The 16,795-nt window shown below is 48.7% G+C and overlaps 1 protein-coding gene across 1 annotated transcript; it reads left to right on the top strand.

The window, feature by feature from the left end:
• Window positions 1-10,757: 10,757 nt before the first annotated feature.
• Window positions 10,758-16,497, top strand: LOC122367220 (zinc finger and BTB domain-containing protein 16-like). Its single transcript, XM_043340133.1, has 7 exons — window positions 10,758-10,867; window positions 12,489-13,945; window positions 14,191-14,308; window positions 14,574-14,771; window positions 15,134-15,237; window positions 15,971-16,010; window positions 16,357-16,497. Exons 2-6 carry the CDS (start codon window positions 12,515-12,517, stop codon window positions 15,989-15,991), a joined length of 1,872 nt encoding a protein of 623 aa, XP_043196068.1. The 5' UTR covers window positions 10,758-10,867; window positions 12,489-12,514; the 3' UTR covers window positions 15,992-16,010; window positions 16,357-16,497.
• Window positions 16,498-16,795: the final 298 nt, after the last annotated feature.

Here is a 16,795-nt window from a genome sequence, read left to right on the forward strand (position 1 = left end):
TAGTTAACCCGCGCGGGGCTGGGGGGGGTAAATTTTACCCCCCCTCGCGAATTTTTGCAATATCTCAAAAACGGCGGCGCGCAGCGCCGCCAAACTTTCAGTACCTTTTCTTACATCAATTTGACACGTTCCCTGAAAATTGAGCGAAATCCGTCGGAAAATTTTTGAGAAATTGACGTTTTAGTGACGTCATGTTCCCATTTTCGCCTCAAAACGGCAAAAGTTCAAACGCCCTAACATCTTCATTTTTAAAGGAATCAAGAGTAACAAAAAAGGTTATACGTAATTTTATTTGTCTATAAAATGGCTATCTCGGTTTTTTGAAAATTTGGATTTTGGCCTAAATTTTTTCAAAAAACTGACTTTTTGGGAAAATCATTATAAAATCCAAATTTTGAGTCTATCGAAAAAAACCGGATATATGTCAGAGAAGTGGTCTAGTGCACCTACATACCAAATTTTAGAAGAATCGGTTCAAAAATGTGGGAGTTATTCAAAATTTTATGACGTCACGACACACAAATTTTTTGAAAAATGACTTTTTTGGAAGTTCTAGACCTCGTACGGAAACAAAAATAGCTCCATTCGATTCGCCGTGAAAAACTGCATCAGATAGACACCTTTTTAGGCCTTAACAACCAACTTCAAAATTTGACCTCACTTGACCTGACCTTGACCTGACCTCGACCTGAAATTCATCCAGAGGTGGTCCATATCACTTATTGAGTGTGCCTATTGAATTCTATGAGTAAAATGACCCATAAAACATGTGTCGCACATGCCCTTTTCTATATTTTGTTTTTTGGTGACCTGACCTGACCTGACCTGACCTTGACCTTGACCTCTGAATGATATTGAATGCAACGAATATTGTCTTGGTAGCCTAAGAACACGTTTTGGGCGATCAGTCTCAGTCCATGACTCCATTCTTCGGCAACTACGGTGCAAGGCCGACACTGTAGAAACTTGCAATTTGTACCCTTGACCTGACCTTGACCTTGACCTCAAACTTTAAATTAAGTACATGTTTTTAGTAGTTCGTGATGAGAGCTTTCGATTGGCGTTTGAATTTTCCAAATCGGACCATTAGTTCGGGAGATAACAGGGGGGGGGGTAAAATTTACCCCCCCCAGCCCCGCGCGTTCGGCTGGAGACCCCAGCCCCGCGCGGGTTAAACAAGATTTACTTACAAATAGCCTAGCAACCTATCCAAAACTATATCTGTCTATCTATCTAAATAGTACCTACTAGTGATGTCAGTTGCGGAAAATCGGAATACCGATACCAAACCAAATACCAACCAAAACCGTGGAGAAATATCGAAACCAAACCAACTTGGGAACATGAGGGAAATACTAACTTTTTACCGATTTCTTAGCCTCTTATACATTAGTGGGGGTTCATGATACCAACAAAATACCAAACACATTAGGATTGAAATACCAGTATGGCGCCTTATGGTGCGACTAACGGAGCGAGCGAGAGGGTGGGCCTTGCATGTGCGAAATTGCGAGGGGGTACGTCCAACTGACTTGTGCACGGCACCCTACTAACCGGTCTCTAGCGATGTGCCGAATTTGAGCACAATCGGCCCAGCCGTTCTCGAGATCTGGAAGCGGCACCCTGCACGTGCGCACGTGCAAAATGGGTTCCAACTGACTTGTGCACGGCACCCTACTAACGCTCCGTAACCGTGTACCAAATTTGAGCGCAATCGGTCCAGCCGTTCTCGAGATCTGGAATCGACCCCTGCACGTGCGCACGTGCAGCAGCATCCCAACTCTGGCACATGGATATGCATTGCCTAGTGGGTGCCTACCTACATGCCAACTTTCAGCGCAATCGGCCAAGTAGTTACCGAGATATTGCAACAATTACAAAAGTGACACCTCTTCGTTTTGCACGTGGCACGTGCATCAGGGGTCACCTACATGCATCGGGAATAGTCCAATACTTGGTAGAAGGAATGAAGCTACCCTACAAAAATTACCGCGTGTAAATCGGTCAAGTGGTTGCTGAGATATAAGCGTCGCAAAACCGTGACCACGGCCGGCCGGCCGCTCATACTCAGAAATTTCCGTTAATCTAAGGAAAGACTCCGCTCGCTTCGCTCGCTCCGTAACCAAACATCAAGTTGGTATCGGTTTGGTATCGGTAAACCAAAAAGTCGGTATCCGATTGACATCTCTCGTACTTACCATATCTATTCTGCCCAACAGTCAGCAATCAGCATGCAAACAAAGTATTTTGAATATATAGTTAGTAGATGCATATTATGTAAAGACCTCCGACGGTCTGTCCCAGCATGCATTTTCCCTTTTTGGCCTCTTGAGAGTCATAAATTGGGAAAAGGCTATTATGTTACGCTGAAACTTTTTATCAGAATGGCGCGTTCACACTTTGCGTCAAACAATTCATGTGTTAAGAGCCCAATCTTCTCGATAAGAACATTTTTGCCTCCACTTTCTGCCAGCGATCGCCTCGTTTTCGTTATTTACAGGGAGTGGCCAGATATTGGGCGAATGGGGCGAACGGCGCCATTTGAACGGAGCTATGGGATGAGCGAGCACTTCATCGCAGCTGTTATTGATCGATCCACGCACCGCTAAAAATGTCAGATGTGACATTATTACTGAACACGCTGAGAAATTAAAGACCTCATATAGAAACTGCTAACCAATGATCATTTGAATTTGTCATTTCAACCTAAGCTGAATGGAGAAGGTTATCTGATGGCGAAAAAAGTTTTCTTTCAAAATCAAATTATGTATTCCCTTGCTTCAGTGTGAAATAATGCTTTCAAAATGAAGAGAAAAAACGATCTTCTAACTACCTGCGCCTTCGGACGATATCATCTGTTACCCTGAAAATCGTCCAGGCCATTTCTGAGTGAGACGACCACACAGCAGCCAACGCCATCGTCAATGAAGCACTGAACGGCGGCCCGGCGGACGAACCGCCAGCCGACACCCATTGAAATTTTACAAAGGCCCAGTACAGCCGCTGATGAGGCCGTCTGTGGCCGATGTAGTCTCGTCCGTACCACGCGGGCGTTTCATTTTCGCTGCAGCATTGCCCACTAAGCGGCCCGGTCTCTCGGCAATAAGCCCACGACAAGCCGTCAGAGCGGCATGTGCGCTGCATGCTAATGTTTCTGGATGTCAGCTCGAAAAGGAGGGGGACGTGTATATAATACCGATAGGAAATAAGACCAGTAATTCATTGTGGAAATGTCCACTAATCTCCAGATGCAACTAACCTATTTTTTTTTTCACAAACAATGAGCCGAGTTCCGCTGCGTCTATGTAACGTCGATCCTGGGCGTCGGCCGTCACGGTTTCACATCACACGGCCGAACTCTTATGTCGCTTAACACAGTTTTCACATAAATTTTCCTCACATCGCCTTCATATTTTGTAAAAAAAAATCATATCTCTCATAAAAACACCGCTCAAGGGTGTCCGTATGATGTCTCCCTCATAAACAACTAATAAGAAGTTCAGGTGGACATTTCAAACGACTGTTTCCACACACAACAAATACATAATTGAACTCAGTCCTTTATAGCCTCGCTTCAAACAGCCAAAATAATTCGGAATTAATCCCGAACAGGCAGCAGAGGCTCCAAACGAAGGAAAGCTGCAGGCTAAGAGCTCTGAAACGGCTTATGCAAATGTCGCTTTGGTACTCTTGGAATATAATCGTCACTAGAAGTATGTAGGTTGTATATGTATAGCTATGGTATTACCCAATATGTAGTTAAAATATTATCCTGGGACACTTATTATACCTAGTTTATTAGCGTGATGGCTTGCCACGAGCCGTCACCTGCAAGACGAGCAAATCAATGGTTAGAATGTAGTTTTATTTCTTTTAAGCTCAAAGACGCGCGTAGCACCACGCGCCCCGACGCCAACGCCCCCCCCCCCCCCTCCACCTCCACTCCGACAGCCTGCCGCCGCTAATATTCGCCCGCAAAGTTCCCGCGCGCGCCAAGTTGTTGCGGTGAGGAAAGTTGGCTTGTGAGTTGGAGCGAAAGTTGCTGAAGTATCTTTCGTCTTAATTTGTAAACCATATGGAGTCCTCTATCATAAAGCCCTAGGGATGTTAGCACAAAGATCAAAGGACAAATCTTCCCTAAATTAATGCTTCTATTTTACGATCGCGACAAAAAGGTATCGAATGTATGTTGAGGACCTTTAAAAACGCAAGTAAGTAACTCTTTATCTACCTACCTCTCTTTTTCGATATTTTGTAAACTTACTCCATATGAGTTCTTTTCGGGAAAAGCATGTCGACATTAGACATGCACATCTTTAAACACCTCTTTTACCCGCGCCCTGGTGGGGGCTTTTTTTTGCCCTCCCCCTCAAGACTTTTCTATACCTATATTTCCAGAACCGCTGCGCCGATCGTCACCAAACTCTCAGTACCCTCCCGGGCATCAATTTTACACATTATGACCAAAATTTTTCCAAATGCTATGATAGGTTAGCCGTAAATGACGTCAGAGTGACGTCATGTTCTGCCGTTTTCGACCCAAAAAATGGTTTCGCGGGAAGAGCTGTCAGGCCTATAGCTTTGAAGATACAGAAAAACGTTTAAAACATAAAAGGTGGAGACATACCAGGGATACAAAACTGCTATCTCGGAATTTTGAATTTTTTTAATTTTGACCCCCAAAATTAAAAAAATGAATAAAATTGCCACAAAAAAAAATCGGATTATAAAAACGGAATACACGTGATAGCTCTTCCCGACTTCTATCCATATGCCAAATTTCAGATCGATGCCTCTTTTTTGGCCAAGCTATAGCGAAAAAAAAAATGTTCAAAATTGATGACATCAAAATTTTTAAACTCAATTTTTAGCAATTCTGGACCACCTAGCACAAAAAAAGACCACCAGTAGACTCCATGTGACGAGCTGCATTGAATTAATACCCATTTTATGCAAAAATATCAACTTTGAAATTTGACCTTTTTTTACCTGACATTGACCTGACCTCCACCAGGAAATGACCTAAACCGTTCCTGAGGGTCTTATAACCAACACCATTGAGTTGGAAATGAAAAATTGGCCATAAAACATGCATCACACGGCCCTAGTAAAATTGGGTTCATGTGCTGACCCTCAGTGACCTGACCTGTGACCTGACCTGGTACTATCACTGACCTCTAATAGCAACATTTGTACTAGGGAACTGACGCCCTATCGCTGATTTTCGATAAAATGCATTTTACTCGATTTTATAGAGCATTCCCTAGAAGACCCATGACCGGCAAAACATTTTCTTTAACCTGACCTGTGACGTCATCGGTGACCCCGAAGTCAATGAAATTAGTTATCTTTCAGCAAATTTGAAAGGGCTTTCGAACGCCGTTTGAATTTTCCGGATCCGTCCAGTAGTTTCGGAGATACGAGGGGGGGGGGGCAAAAAATACCGCCCCCCCCCCCCACCAGGGCGCGGGTTAAGAAAGACGATTTTTGTGTCCATAGTCAACTTTTGAACCGGACCGACCGTGGCTGAATGTGTAGAGCCAGCCACCTCGACAGTGAGGCTGAGCTGGGTCCCTGCGGCTGTAAATGGCCGTCCTTTCCCCGATGTAGCGAGGGGTAGCCCGCCGCGGCCGGGGCGCGGTCCGCCGCCTCCACTCCCTGTGCGGCGTGCGCCGTCCACTGGAGCCGATACTGCCGGCATGTTATTGTTTTGACGCCGTGGCTGAGGAAGTTTTCCGCGGCTTCGCACCGAATTGGATCGGACGAAATATTTAAATAAGGAAAAGGCTCCTGAATGATTTATGGGAAAATGTTCGGATGATTCGCACTGAAAGGCGGTTTGTTTTTGCTTGGCTCCTTTTTCAAAGTTGGCTTGTCTTTTTCAGTAGGAGCATTACCTCATTATTGGCATAACTATCAAGTACCTACTTGATGAGTCACTAACTTTAGATTAATATCTTGTTTAATTTTCTAATGTGCGGTTTAATTTGGAAAACCAGTTTTCATCCAGCTACCGTGCAGATAACCTACGCCCGCTGGTGACTTCCAAAGTCAAGCGAGCCTCGTCTCATTCCGGGCTGTCCCGGCTGTCCCAGCGGACGGCTCGTGTCGCCCCGCGCGACCCACGGCGCGCCTCAGAGGACGGCTCTCTGAAATGGGTATTTAATACAGGCCTGGCTGGAGACGACCGACCCGTCCCTCTCCGACAGATTCCACGGAGAGAGAGAGAGAGAGAGAGAGAGAGAGAGAGAGAGAGAGAGAGAGAGAGAGAGAGAGAGAGAGAGAGAGAGAGAGAGAGAGAGAGAGAGAGAGATCCCAGACACGGGGAGAAGGGGGATTGCAGAAGACAGAGGGCTGGCACTGCGATACATATAATTAGCGAGTCGTAATGCAGATCTGAAAAAATCAGGGTCACGCTGCAACGAATGAAATCGCGTGCTCGCTTATATTAAAAATCTGCACCTAATCTGCACTAAATGTAGGTAGGGGAGAGTGGGGCAAAGCGGCCACCCGGGGCAAAGCGGCCATCCATCGTTTTAGCCCTCCACAGCTGGCGTCAGTTCCAATTTATGATTTCCAATTATACTTCTCTTTGCGGTCGTTCGAATGAGCCAGACCGGGGTTTCAGGCCCATCGCCATTGTTCTGTGAAACACGGAAAAGCATTTCTTGCCAGGTTACCAATTATGTTTACAATTTTTAAATGTTATTTTATTCCATAACCGTTTGGAATTTTTATAAGCGTTTTTGTCCATGCATTGCGTGGTTATCGTACATGCCTTCTACCAATTTTAATGCTTTTTACCCCACTAATAGCTGAGCTGGAATATTTTGTCTCGGACGGTATGCGCGGGGCAAAGCGGCCGGGGCAAAGTGGCCAGCCCCCAATTGGCCATAAGTTGTTTCCATCTGGATAAAAACATTATTTATATTCAAATGTGTCGTCATGCATTCATCTTGGCCACTTTTCGGTTACATGAGTTACCAAATTATGCAATTAAATGTTTTTCCAAGAAAATTCTTTCTTTGTTTAGCAATAGGTGGGAAGATAACAAAGTAAACATCCATCTTCCCTTAAACCTTGTCACCATCAAATACCCTAGTCGTGCATGAGGCAACTATTCTGTTTCTCATCGGGGACTTGAGAAGTCGCCAGTGGCCGCTTTGCCTCAGGGATGGGGCAAAGTGGCAAATATGCTATAGGTTTAAAGTTTTGTCAATATCTCCCATATGTGAACGCCTTTGGAAATGAAATGCAGTTGGAATAAAAGACAATTTAATAGGGATCACATTGGTATAGAAAGAATCTTTCCAAGTTTAAAAATCAAACGTCGGCATCGTTAGAAACGTTAGGGTGGCCGCTTTGCCCCACTCTCCCCTATGCCAGATAACCGTCGTGAAAACGGACACTGGCAGCCCACAGAGTCATTCGGCATTCCTGTGGGGTTCGGACGGATGAGCTATATCGGTTTGGTCGCGACGAATTGTGCCATGCTTATTCCCAAGCCGCTCAGACTCGATCCACACAATAAAGTCGATGTTGTTATGCTGAGTGTGCCCGGCAGAAATGGCTGCGGCAAGCTGTGATACGGAAGCAGCTCGCCGCCTTTGATGGGAACTAACTTGGGACCGCTAGGAGAGGGCAGCTGGTGATTGAATAACGCGACCGGCGACACCGAGCGCCAGTCTGGTACTGCGCCCGGCCAGAGCATGGCCGAGATGGTCAGGGTAGGTCACAGATAACGTGACGACGACGTCGATCATTTTATGTACCGACTGTACCGTGCGCTATCGATACACCGAGCGGCTTGAAACGAGTTCATTTAGAAAAGGTATGGACGACAGATTAATTTATCTGACTATTCGGCCAATGCTGGGATGCCTTGTCAAGGTTTTAACATATAATATTCGCCTTTCGTCTTATGCCATAGAATATCCGGCACTTGTGTTGTGATTCCCCGTCTACAAATGGCACCTATGTTTGCTTAAAGCATGTGCCGATGACCTGTGCTACGCTGTCCCGTCTATGCTCAGCTATGGTTTCCAGTCTACTCTATGATGTCTCGTCTATGCTATGCTGTTCAGTCTATTGTGGTGTGTTCTAGGTTGCCCGACATTCGGTCTATGATGTGATACCCTGACTTAGGTACGATGTCTAGTGTATGTAGGTATGCTATATCTCCCGTATTTGCTATGATGTCTGGTAGGGCTGATAATCCCGGGACTTTTTGGCAATCCCGGGATCCCGGGATTTTAGAAATGCAATCCCGGGATATCCCGGGATCCCGGGATTGAGCAGTTTTTATTTTAACCTGTCTACAAAGCAGAATTTTCTTGCAATATCGTATGTATATGGCGCATCCTTACCATCATAAACACAATACCAGGCATACACCTTCACCCCGAACAAATATAAGAGCATGAATGACATTGATCATTGTATTTCTTGTTTATATTTCGAGTCAGGATACAGTAGACGTGCCTACGGATTGTGGTCGTCTGACCAGCAGCATGTCCTGGTCACATTCACTTGTTACGGTAGTAGCACTTGAGGAAGCAAAGTGCATCAACGACTTCGTCGCCAAGACTCGACCGCACTTTTGTGACGATATTCCCGACAGTGGAAAACACTCGTTCCGATTCAACACTCGTAGGAACTATGCCCTTCAGTCAGTTGTAGGACAGCGCTACCATGCCTGTCCTTCCTGAGATAGGTAAATTTTCCAATTCTTTCCTTATGGCCTTCGTCATCATCAGAGAAGATTGCGAAAAGTTAATCCCAAAAGTTGTTCCCACACCGCACTGCCTTTAAATTCAGCAAAATCCGATATTTTGGCAAAGTTAGCTATAGCTTATCACAAAGGCACGTAATTAATAATTATTCACTAACGGTAACCGGTAACCATGCCCAGGGCGCCCGGCCAGCCTCATGGATCGTCCAGCCACGGGGCACTGACAGTAACTGAGCCACCAGACGTGCTCCCACAGTCACGAGAAGACGGCCGACCTCCTCCCACTCGATGGACTCGAATTCGATAGTCGGCATAGTATGTCATCGTGCAAAATGATCTGTTAAACCGAGTACGCGAGCGAGGGACGTCGCAGGGAGGGAGAGATGAGCCGAGAGAGAGCTCGTCTCTCGCCACATTGTGAATGCTGAGACGGTGTGAAACAATGTCAATTAGGTATATATGTAACCAATACTTGTGCATAACGACTTTGCACGGCGTAAGTAAGATCTTTGGACATAAAACTGCACTGTAATGCGTTGTTACTCACTTACCTTTTTTTACATACCTACTATCAGCTACACTTTATGAACGATGTTTCTGTACGGAAAATATCGGGATCCCGAAATCCCGATGCTTCTAATCCCGGGATTCGGGATTAATACAATCCCGGGATCCCGGGATCCCGATCCCGGGATTATCAGCCCTAATGTCTGGTCTTTTCTAATGTGTTAGCGCACCGTCTATGTTATCAAATGTTCAGTCGAAACTACTGATAATGATGTCCCGTCTAGGCTATGATGTCTGTTCCATGTTACGGTATCCCGTCTGTGTCAACTGTCAGGTGTGATGTCGGCCCGGCCAGCTGCCCTGGACCGGGAGATCTAATTTGGACCGGGCCGTGTCGCCTCAGACAGGAGTGGCCAACCATTTATCCTCCCATGTCGGGTATCGCACGGCACAGCTAACCACCAATTTTCGCCGGCCACCGGCGACCCACTCTCCAGTTGGGAAGTGTCGCCGCGGGGCGCTGTAGATGGGCTCACGGGTGTCCGGCCGAGCGGCTAGTTGGCCAACTCCAGCGGCCGTCGGGCTGCCTATAAAATAGCCCTGTCCGCCGGCAGCCACTGACCGACGACCATGTCACCGTCGCCAATACCTACACTCCGGAGGGTGAGCTAGGAATGGAATGAGTTCAGGGTTGAGACCTAGGGACCGAGGGGGAACAGAGAGGTTAGTTTGTCTGATCCTGATGCACATTGATGGAGGGAAGCGTGGGCAGTGTCGCATCGCAGGCTTACCTGTCTTCCAGGTCCTACCGTTCAAGCTGTTCCGGCAGATGCTGAAATCGACATTGGCAGCCATAGGCGGCGGAACGGGGAGGCGAGGTCACCGGGGCACCGTGCCCCCTTTGATTTTGGCATTTTAACATTAGCCCTATGGACGTTGCATGGAAAGAATGGGACCAAAAGTCGGCAGCCGGCAGCCCCCCCCCCCCCCCGAAGGTGTTCCGCCGCTGGCTGTCGGCAGCCGATAAATTACGCCAGTTGTACATAGGTAAGTACCTATAATATACGCTGACAGTGTCAGGACAACTTCGGACCGGTACAGGAGGTAGTGACTACAGACTAGTGACAAGCGTACGTATGATCAAGATTCCTTTGTATGATAAGGCCTTGGACAAGCGAAAGTAATCTTGGACAAGCGCGACAAGCGTATCAACGGCGGTCAGGGATTTTTGAGCAGATACCAAAAATCCTTGAACATTCCAATATGGCAGTGATATGGAAGCAAATAGTAGACATAAACAGCGAAAAAGTTTCATTTGCTGGCGCCATTCTTAAAGCATTCAATAGTAACACTTGTTCTCTTTGCTAGCAGCTCAGCAACCTGTGCTGGCTGTTGATTTGTCAAGAAAGAAAACTTGGCTTCGGCGAGCATTTTACAGGTTACTTCCCTGAACAATAGTTATTACAAGGCCCTAAATACAAGTTATTATGTATTTCGCGATGTCACCCAACAATAGTTATTACAAGGCCCTAAATACAAGTTATTATGTATTTCGCAGACGCTCACACGATATTCGCATGTTGGTTTCAAGTTTGAGTTATTACTTATTATTGTGATAGTTATAATTAGGTGAATATTATTTTTGTTTTCCTTAGGTATATGTTCCTATTACATTAAATGGAAATTCAATGGTATCGTTTCATTCATAATGTAGGTCGTAGGATGATGACTAGGTACCGTACACGAGACTTTGCAGTTTGAGTTTGGAGTAAAATTTTGCTCATTTTCCACATGCTTTTGAGTTTTCCCTTTTGTTTTTACACACGTAACTAATCTTTGTTTTTTAGTCATGATAGGAAGAGTTCGTTTTTTTTCTTCTGCCATTACTGTATTATTTTTCAGGCAATTATAACCTAACATTTATGTTTCAGTTGGTTATTGTTGATGTTGATTTAGAAGGTGTGCATGGCTGATGGCAGGGGTTGTGCCACAGTTTCAGGATTGGAGTTGTTTGACCCAAAATTGAGCGGTCAGGTCATGACCTTGACCTGAGGTCAAATTTTCAAGTTGACCTTTCAAGGTCAAGATATAGTTAATTCGATGCATCTTGATGAGAGGAACACAATGTTGGTAAACATAAGCTCGTGAAAGGCTTTGGTCAAAGGTTATTGCAGAAAGACAGCTTCCTAAAAAATTTGCCTTTTTGGCAGTTTTTGCCCCTGCAGGCAAAACCGTTGACGTTAGGTCAAATCTGAGAGAATTACTCAGAAATGGCGTTACTAGGGCTATCAAATGCGCTGTTCCGGGGCGCTGTAGCTCTATGGGTTCCCCAGTTATGTGTTGGCTTCTCGGAAATTGTCGACGTTTGACATGAACATCGGCTAGATTTTGCCTTCAATGACCTCTGGTAACCTGACCTTTGACATAACCAAAAAAATAACCAAAGTGATTTTGTCATTTTATTGCTGTTTCGAACGCCGCCTCCCACATATCGCTAAGTGGCCAGGAGCTGAGTTAGAAGGGGGTGTTCAAACAGCCCTCCCCCCCCCCCCAGCAGGGCGTGGAAATCCAGAACCCCCAGCGGGGTGCGAGTTAAAGGGACCCTCCCACCTTAACATTAGATTTGAGTTGAGATAGCCAAAATGGGGTCCCTGGCTCACAATTACCGGTTTCGGCACTCACAACATCGAGAAATGCCTTAAATCGGAAATATTGAATTTCAAAATTGCAGCATTTTGATTCAGAGGGGCTAATGCTTAGGAATACCCCTCTGAATGTGTGACGTCAGCGCAAATATCTAACGATTTTTAAATGTTTGACTAAAACGTTTTGTAGCACGCGGTGGTATATGATATTTGCGCGCAACATCTGCCGCAAACGCCGCACTTCTAAAATAAAGTCGCTAGAAACAGCGGAGATCCCAAAAAAGTAAACAAAAGTAAAAGTCTAATATCTTGAAAACCGGTGAATATTTTTCGGTGAAATTTGGTAGATATTCATTTTCGCTCTTTCTGAACCGAGCGACATCACTTTCATGCCAATTCATAAACTTTTTTGAAGGTGGGAGGGTCCCTTTAAGTGTATTCTGTTTTTACTAAAAATAAGCTTAAAGGATATGGCATAATAAATATTTTTTATGAGTTATGCTTAAAATGTGAATCACTTTGCCTTCTTGCCAAGTATTTGTTTTTTCCCTCAAATTTCATGAACATGTTTCCTTTTAATGATTGCATTTTTTTTCATTTTTCAGGAGAGCTGCTTGCTTTGCTTACGCTCATGGACTGGCAGTGGTCAACCCCTGCTGAGGGCAGCATTTCCTGCCCCCTGTGTCACCAGCCTGGCTGCTTCCCATCTGCAGAGCGGCTACTGCACGCTCTGCGGGCGCTGGCCAGTGGGCCATCCTGCTGTGGTATCTGCGGCACTCAGCTGGCCGACCTGCCGTCCTACCTGCAGCACCTGGCCAGGCATCTGTCCCCGGCACTACATACCGCTCCCCGGCCTGCCGCGGACCGGAGCTCGGCGCCTGTCAGCCCGTCCGCCGCCCTCTCCTGTCCGCACTGCTCCCGAACCTTCAAAACGGCCCGCGGCCGCACCAGTCACATGCGCGCCAAGCACGCTTCGGAGACCGAACCGGCCGCTGAGGGCTCACCGGCCGGCGGCCCGCTGAGGTCGGCTCCGTCGCTAGTACCGACGGATCCGCGTGGGGGCCTGCCGAGGGGTGCGGTGTCAGTGACGGCCGGCCGCCCACCGCAGGCGGCAGGCTCTTCCAGCCGTCTGCAGGGCACCGTGGCCGATCGGAGCAGCCTGGGTCCGACACTCGGCGCCGTCACTAGCTTACTTCCGCCGCCACCGACCACAGCTGCCGTCGGACCGCTGCAGCCACCAACCACAGCTACCGTCGGACCGCTGCAGTCACAGATCTCAGCTACTGTCGGGTCACTGCAGCCACCGATCACAGCTGCCGTCGGACCGCTGCAGCCACCGATCACAGCTGCCGTCGGACCGCTGCAGCCACCGATCTCAGCTGCCGTCGGACCGCTGCAGCCACCGATCACAGCTGCCGTCGGACTCATAGCTCTGATGAACGATACCGGTGGGCCTCCGCAGCCATTCACTGTCCCCACCGGACCTTCAGCATCCTCACGGCTGACCACCGTCACCAGCGGGCTCCATCTCACTCTGAGCTGCACCACCAGCAGACCCGTGCCGCCCCCGACTGCCGCCGCCGGTGGTCTCCTGTCCCCTGGTGCCGGTACCAGAGGTCTCCTGTCCCCTGGTACCGGTACCAGGGGTCTCCTGTCCCCTGGTGCCGCCGGTACCAGAGGTCTCCTGTCCCCTGGTACCGGTACCAGAGGCCTCCTGTCCCCTGGTGCCGCCGGTACCAGTGGCCTCCTGTCTCCGGGTGCCGCCGGTACCAGTGGTCTCCTGTCCCCTGGTGCCGCCGGAACCAGCGGCGCCGTGTCGCCGCCGGCGCTGCAGCTGGCTCGCCGCGGGGACGGCAGTCGCCGGCTGCGGCGGCTGCTGCAGGCCTCGCACGCCTGCCAGGACTGCGGCCGGGTGTTCCGGCTGCGGCCCGGCCTGGCGGCGCACCGGCGCCTGGCGCACGGTGACGGCGCGTGCGAGCAGTGCGCCGTGTGTCAGCGCCGCTTCACCAGCGGCCGCCGCCTGCAGAGACACCTGGCGGCCGCGCACGGACTCACCGGCACGGTAAGGACGCCGCCACTGGCCGGTTTTCTGCCACGATATCGCCATGAAGTTGTAGCATAAGTAGGAAATTGTTAAGTCGATACTCACCTAAAGCTGTCTTTAGCTGTAGGTATTGTAGTAATTTAGCTGAAATTATTGCACGCCAATTTACCATAAAATATCGTTATTCTTTGCAATTCGGAGACTTCGCAGTCGTATCTTCGGGTGCTAATTGAGCCTTGACTTATCGTTTTTCACTGCTGCAGGATCATGCTCCATCCACTGACGACAAAACGAAGGAGAGCTCGGCACACGAGTGTCCCACCTGCAAGAAGACGTTCACTACCGCGCAGTTTCTCAAGAAGCATATGAAACTCCACACCGGTAAGACTTAGCATATCGGTCGAGTGACTTTTGTGGGCGTAGCATGAGTTATTACAAACCTTATCAGGGGTCGGATAATATTCGTGCCAATTTCGTTATGATTGCGCAATGTTTATCGAGCGCGTACATTGGCTCGCTATTTGACATTTTTAACACAGGAAAGTCCACATTTTAGGTCGCTTTTCTCGCCGTGTGTTTGCTCCGTGCTCCTGCTAATAGCCTGGTCAGCTGGTTACCTGACCGCTCCCCCCGCTCCCGGTGGCAGGTGAGACGCCGTACGTGTGTGAGGTGTGCGGCCGGGCCTTCTCGCTGCAGCAGTCCTACCACAAGCACCAGCAGTACCACACGGCCGTGCGGCCCTACACGTGCCCCCAGTGCGGCCGCGCCTTCCGCGAGTCGGCCACGCTGCAGAACCACATGCGGATCCACTCCGGGGAGAAGCCGTGGACGTGCGAGACCTGTGGTGAGTCTCAGAGGGGGGCGGGAGGGCGGGGGGCACCGAACGGCGAGTCGGCTGAGCGGAAACCGAACCGCCTCAGGGGCGGGCTCTGGGATCGTGGTCTTCCGCAACTGTACGTGAATATATGGTTAATTGTTTGGCTTCACTCAAGTTGTACAATTTATATGATCCGGTCCCTAGATGGATCACAACCGGTGTTATTTTGTGTTTTTTCTTGTGTCCAGTCTAATTGTACAAGTGCTGTTTGTTACAGACTGTGTGTATTTTATCCGAGTTTTGAGCGTTGACCGACATGTGCGTCTTTGCGCATGTCCCTGGCATGTTGATGTTTCCTAACTGACGATGCTGCCCGCACCCCTCCCTAGGGAAGTCGTTCCGTCAGCGCATAACGTACGTGGTGCACCGCCGGATCCACACGGGCGCGCTGCCCTACACCTGCGAGCTGTGCCACAGCGGGTTCAGATACAAGGTGAGGGGTGGACGGGCAGCACACGTCCGGGGGCCCACCCAGATCCAGAGATGTTCTCCGGGCTGCGGAGCGGCTTTCCACCACCTGCCACCGTAGCTGTGTGCGGGAGACAGTGTTATACTGGTCCCTGCGGAGACCAGGACAGTGGACCGTTGGATTTCACTAAACACCGATCAATGGGAACAGATAGATATGCAGGCTTTGTCGTTAGCTCGGTATTAGTCGTAGGTATGGCTCAGACCTGACCCTGTTAGCAGCAGAGTACAGCCCTGGCTGGCAGAGTATCTTCAGCTGGCCCAGTAGTGGCGTACACTTCCCCAGCGCACAGCCGTGTGCGTTCCCTTCAGTCGCAGCGTACCCAGAGCATGCTGTGTGTTGAAACATCATTTTGTCGTTTCTCCCCTAACTCTAATGTTTTTCGTTCTTCCCATTGTAGGGATTATCGGTATTCTATACTTATGCCGATTTGTCTTCTGTTGATAATTTTTTTTCCTGTATTTAATTTGCGTTATGTGAATCGTCAACTGGTGTAACTCCTATTTTGAGCCTTCCATTGTAACTGACCACTTCACTTCATCTAAATCTAACGGATTTCAGTGCTACTTTACCAGCAACTCTTCTTTGTCATGATTTGACGTTAATTCTAACAGCATGGAGTTTCAGCCTAGCGGACCCGTCTATTCGTGTGTGTTACCGTTTGTTTGTGCTAACCACTCCCCACCTTTAACCGCAGCTGAACGCGTGTGGAGGCTGAGCGACCGGGAGCGGTACAGGTGCGTACAGAAACGTCTCCCCATTCGACGAAAGGTAACCATTAGCAGCAGTAAATTAATGCCTTGATATTCGTCAGTCGATGGTTTTGTTTTAAAACTTTCGTTTCGGTTTGCTTGATATAAAAAACGCACACCTTCGTGCATCATCGGGCCAAATAAGTGTGTTTTGTTAGGTTAATTTGTTCTGCAAATCGGTCGATTTATAGCTGTCACTGATTGAACTGAATAACTGAATAAATCATTTGCATTCACGCCCAGTTTACTGTACCAAAGTGCGTTATTACAGCGTGCATTAGCCTTTGTTTGTCGTTCTGAATGGCGCGTCTGAATTCTGTTGCCCTTTCAGGTGAGTCTTCGCGCTCACAAGTGCACCCAGGGTGAGCCGGTTCGGGACGGCGCCGGTCCGTCGGACTCCGGTCAGCAGCCCCCGCCGGCCGCCGGCCCATCGAGTCCCCTCGCCATCGCCGGTCCATCGGGAGACGGCGTGGAACCGGTGTCAGCACCTATAGCAGGCTCCCCCGCCGGCAGCGCGGGGCTCACTGCTGTCTCGTCCAGTGGCACCCAGCCGTCAGTGCCGGACAGAGTCGGCAGACATCTGCCAGACGCAGTGAACAGCCAGATACCGGATGTAGTGAACCATCAGCGGGCAGGCACAATGGACAGTCAGGTGCCTGACACAATCAACAGCCCTTTGTCGGACACAATCAACAGCCCATTGTCGGACACAATGAGCAGTCCGTTACCAGACGCGGCCGGCGCTCAACTGCCCGGCGGTGTCGGTGCTC

Source organism: Amphibalanus amphitrite, unplaced genomic scaffold (assembly GCF_019059575.1).
Source record: "Amphibalanus amphitrite isolate SeventyFive unplaced genomic scaffold, NRLGWU_Aamphi_draft 000858F_arrow, whole genome shotgun sequence".
Lineage (NCBI taxonomy): Eukaryota > Metazoa > Arthropoda > Thecostraca > Balanomorpha > Balanidae > Amphibalanus > Amphibalanus amphitrite.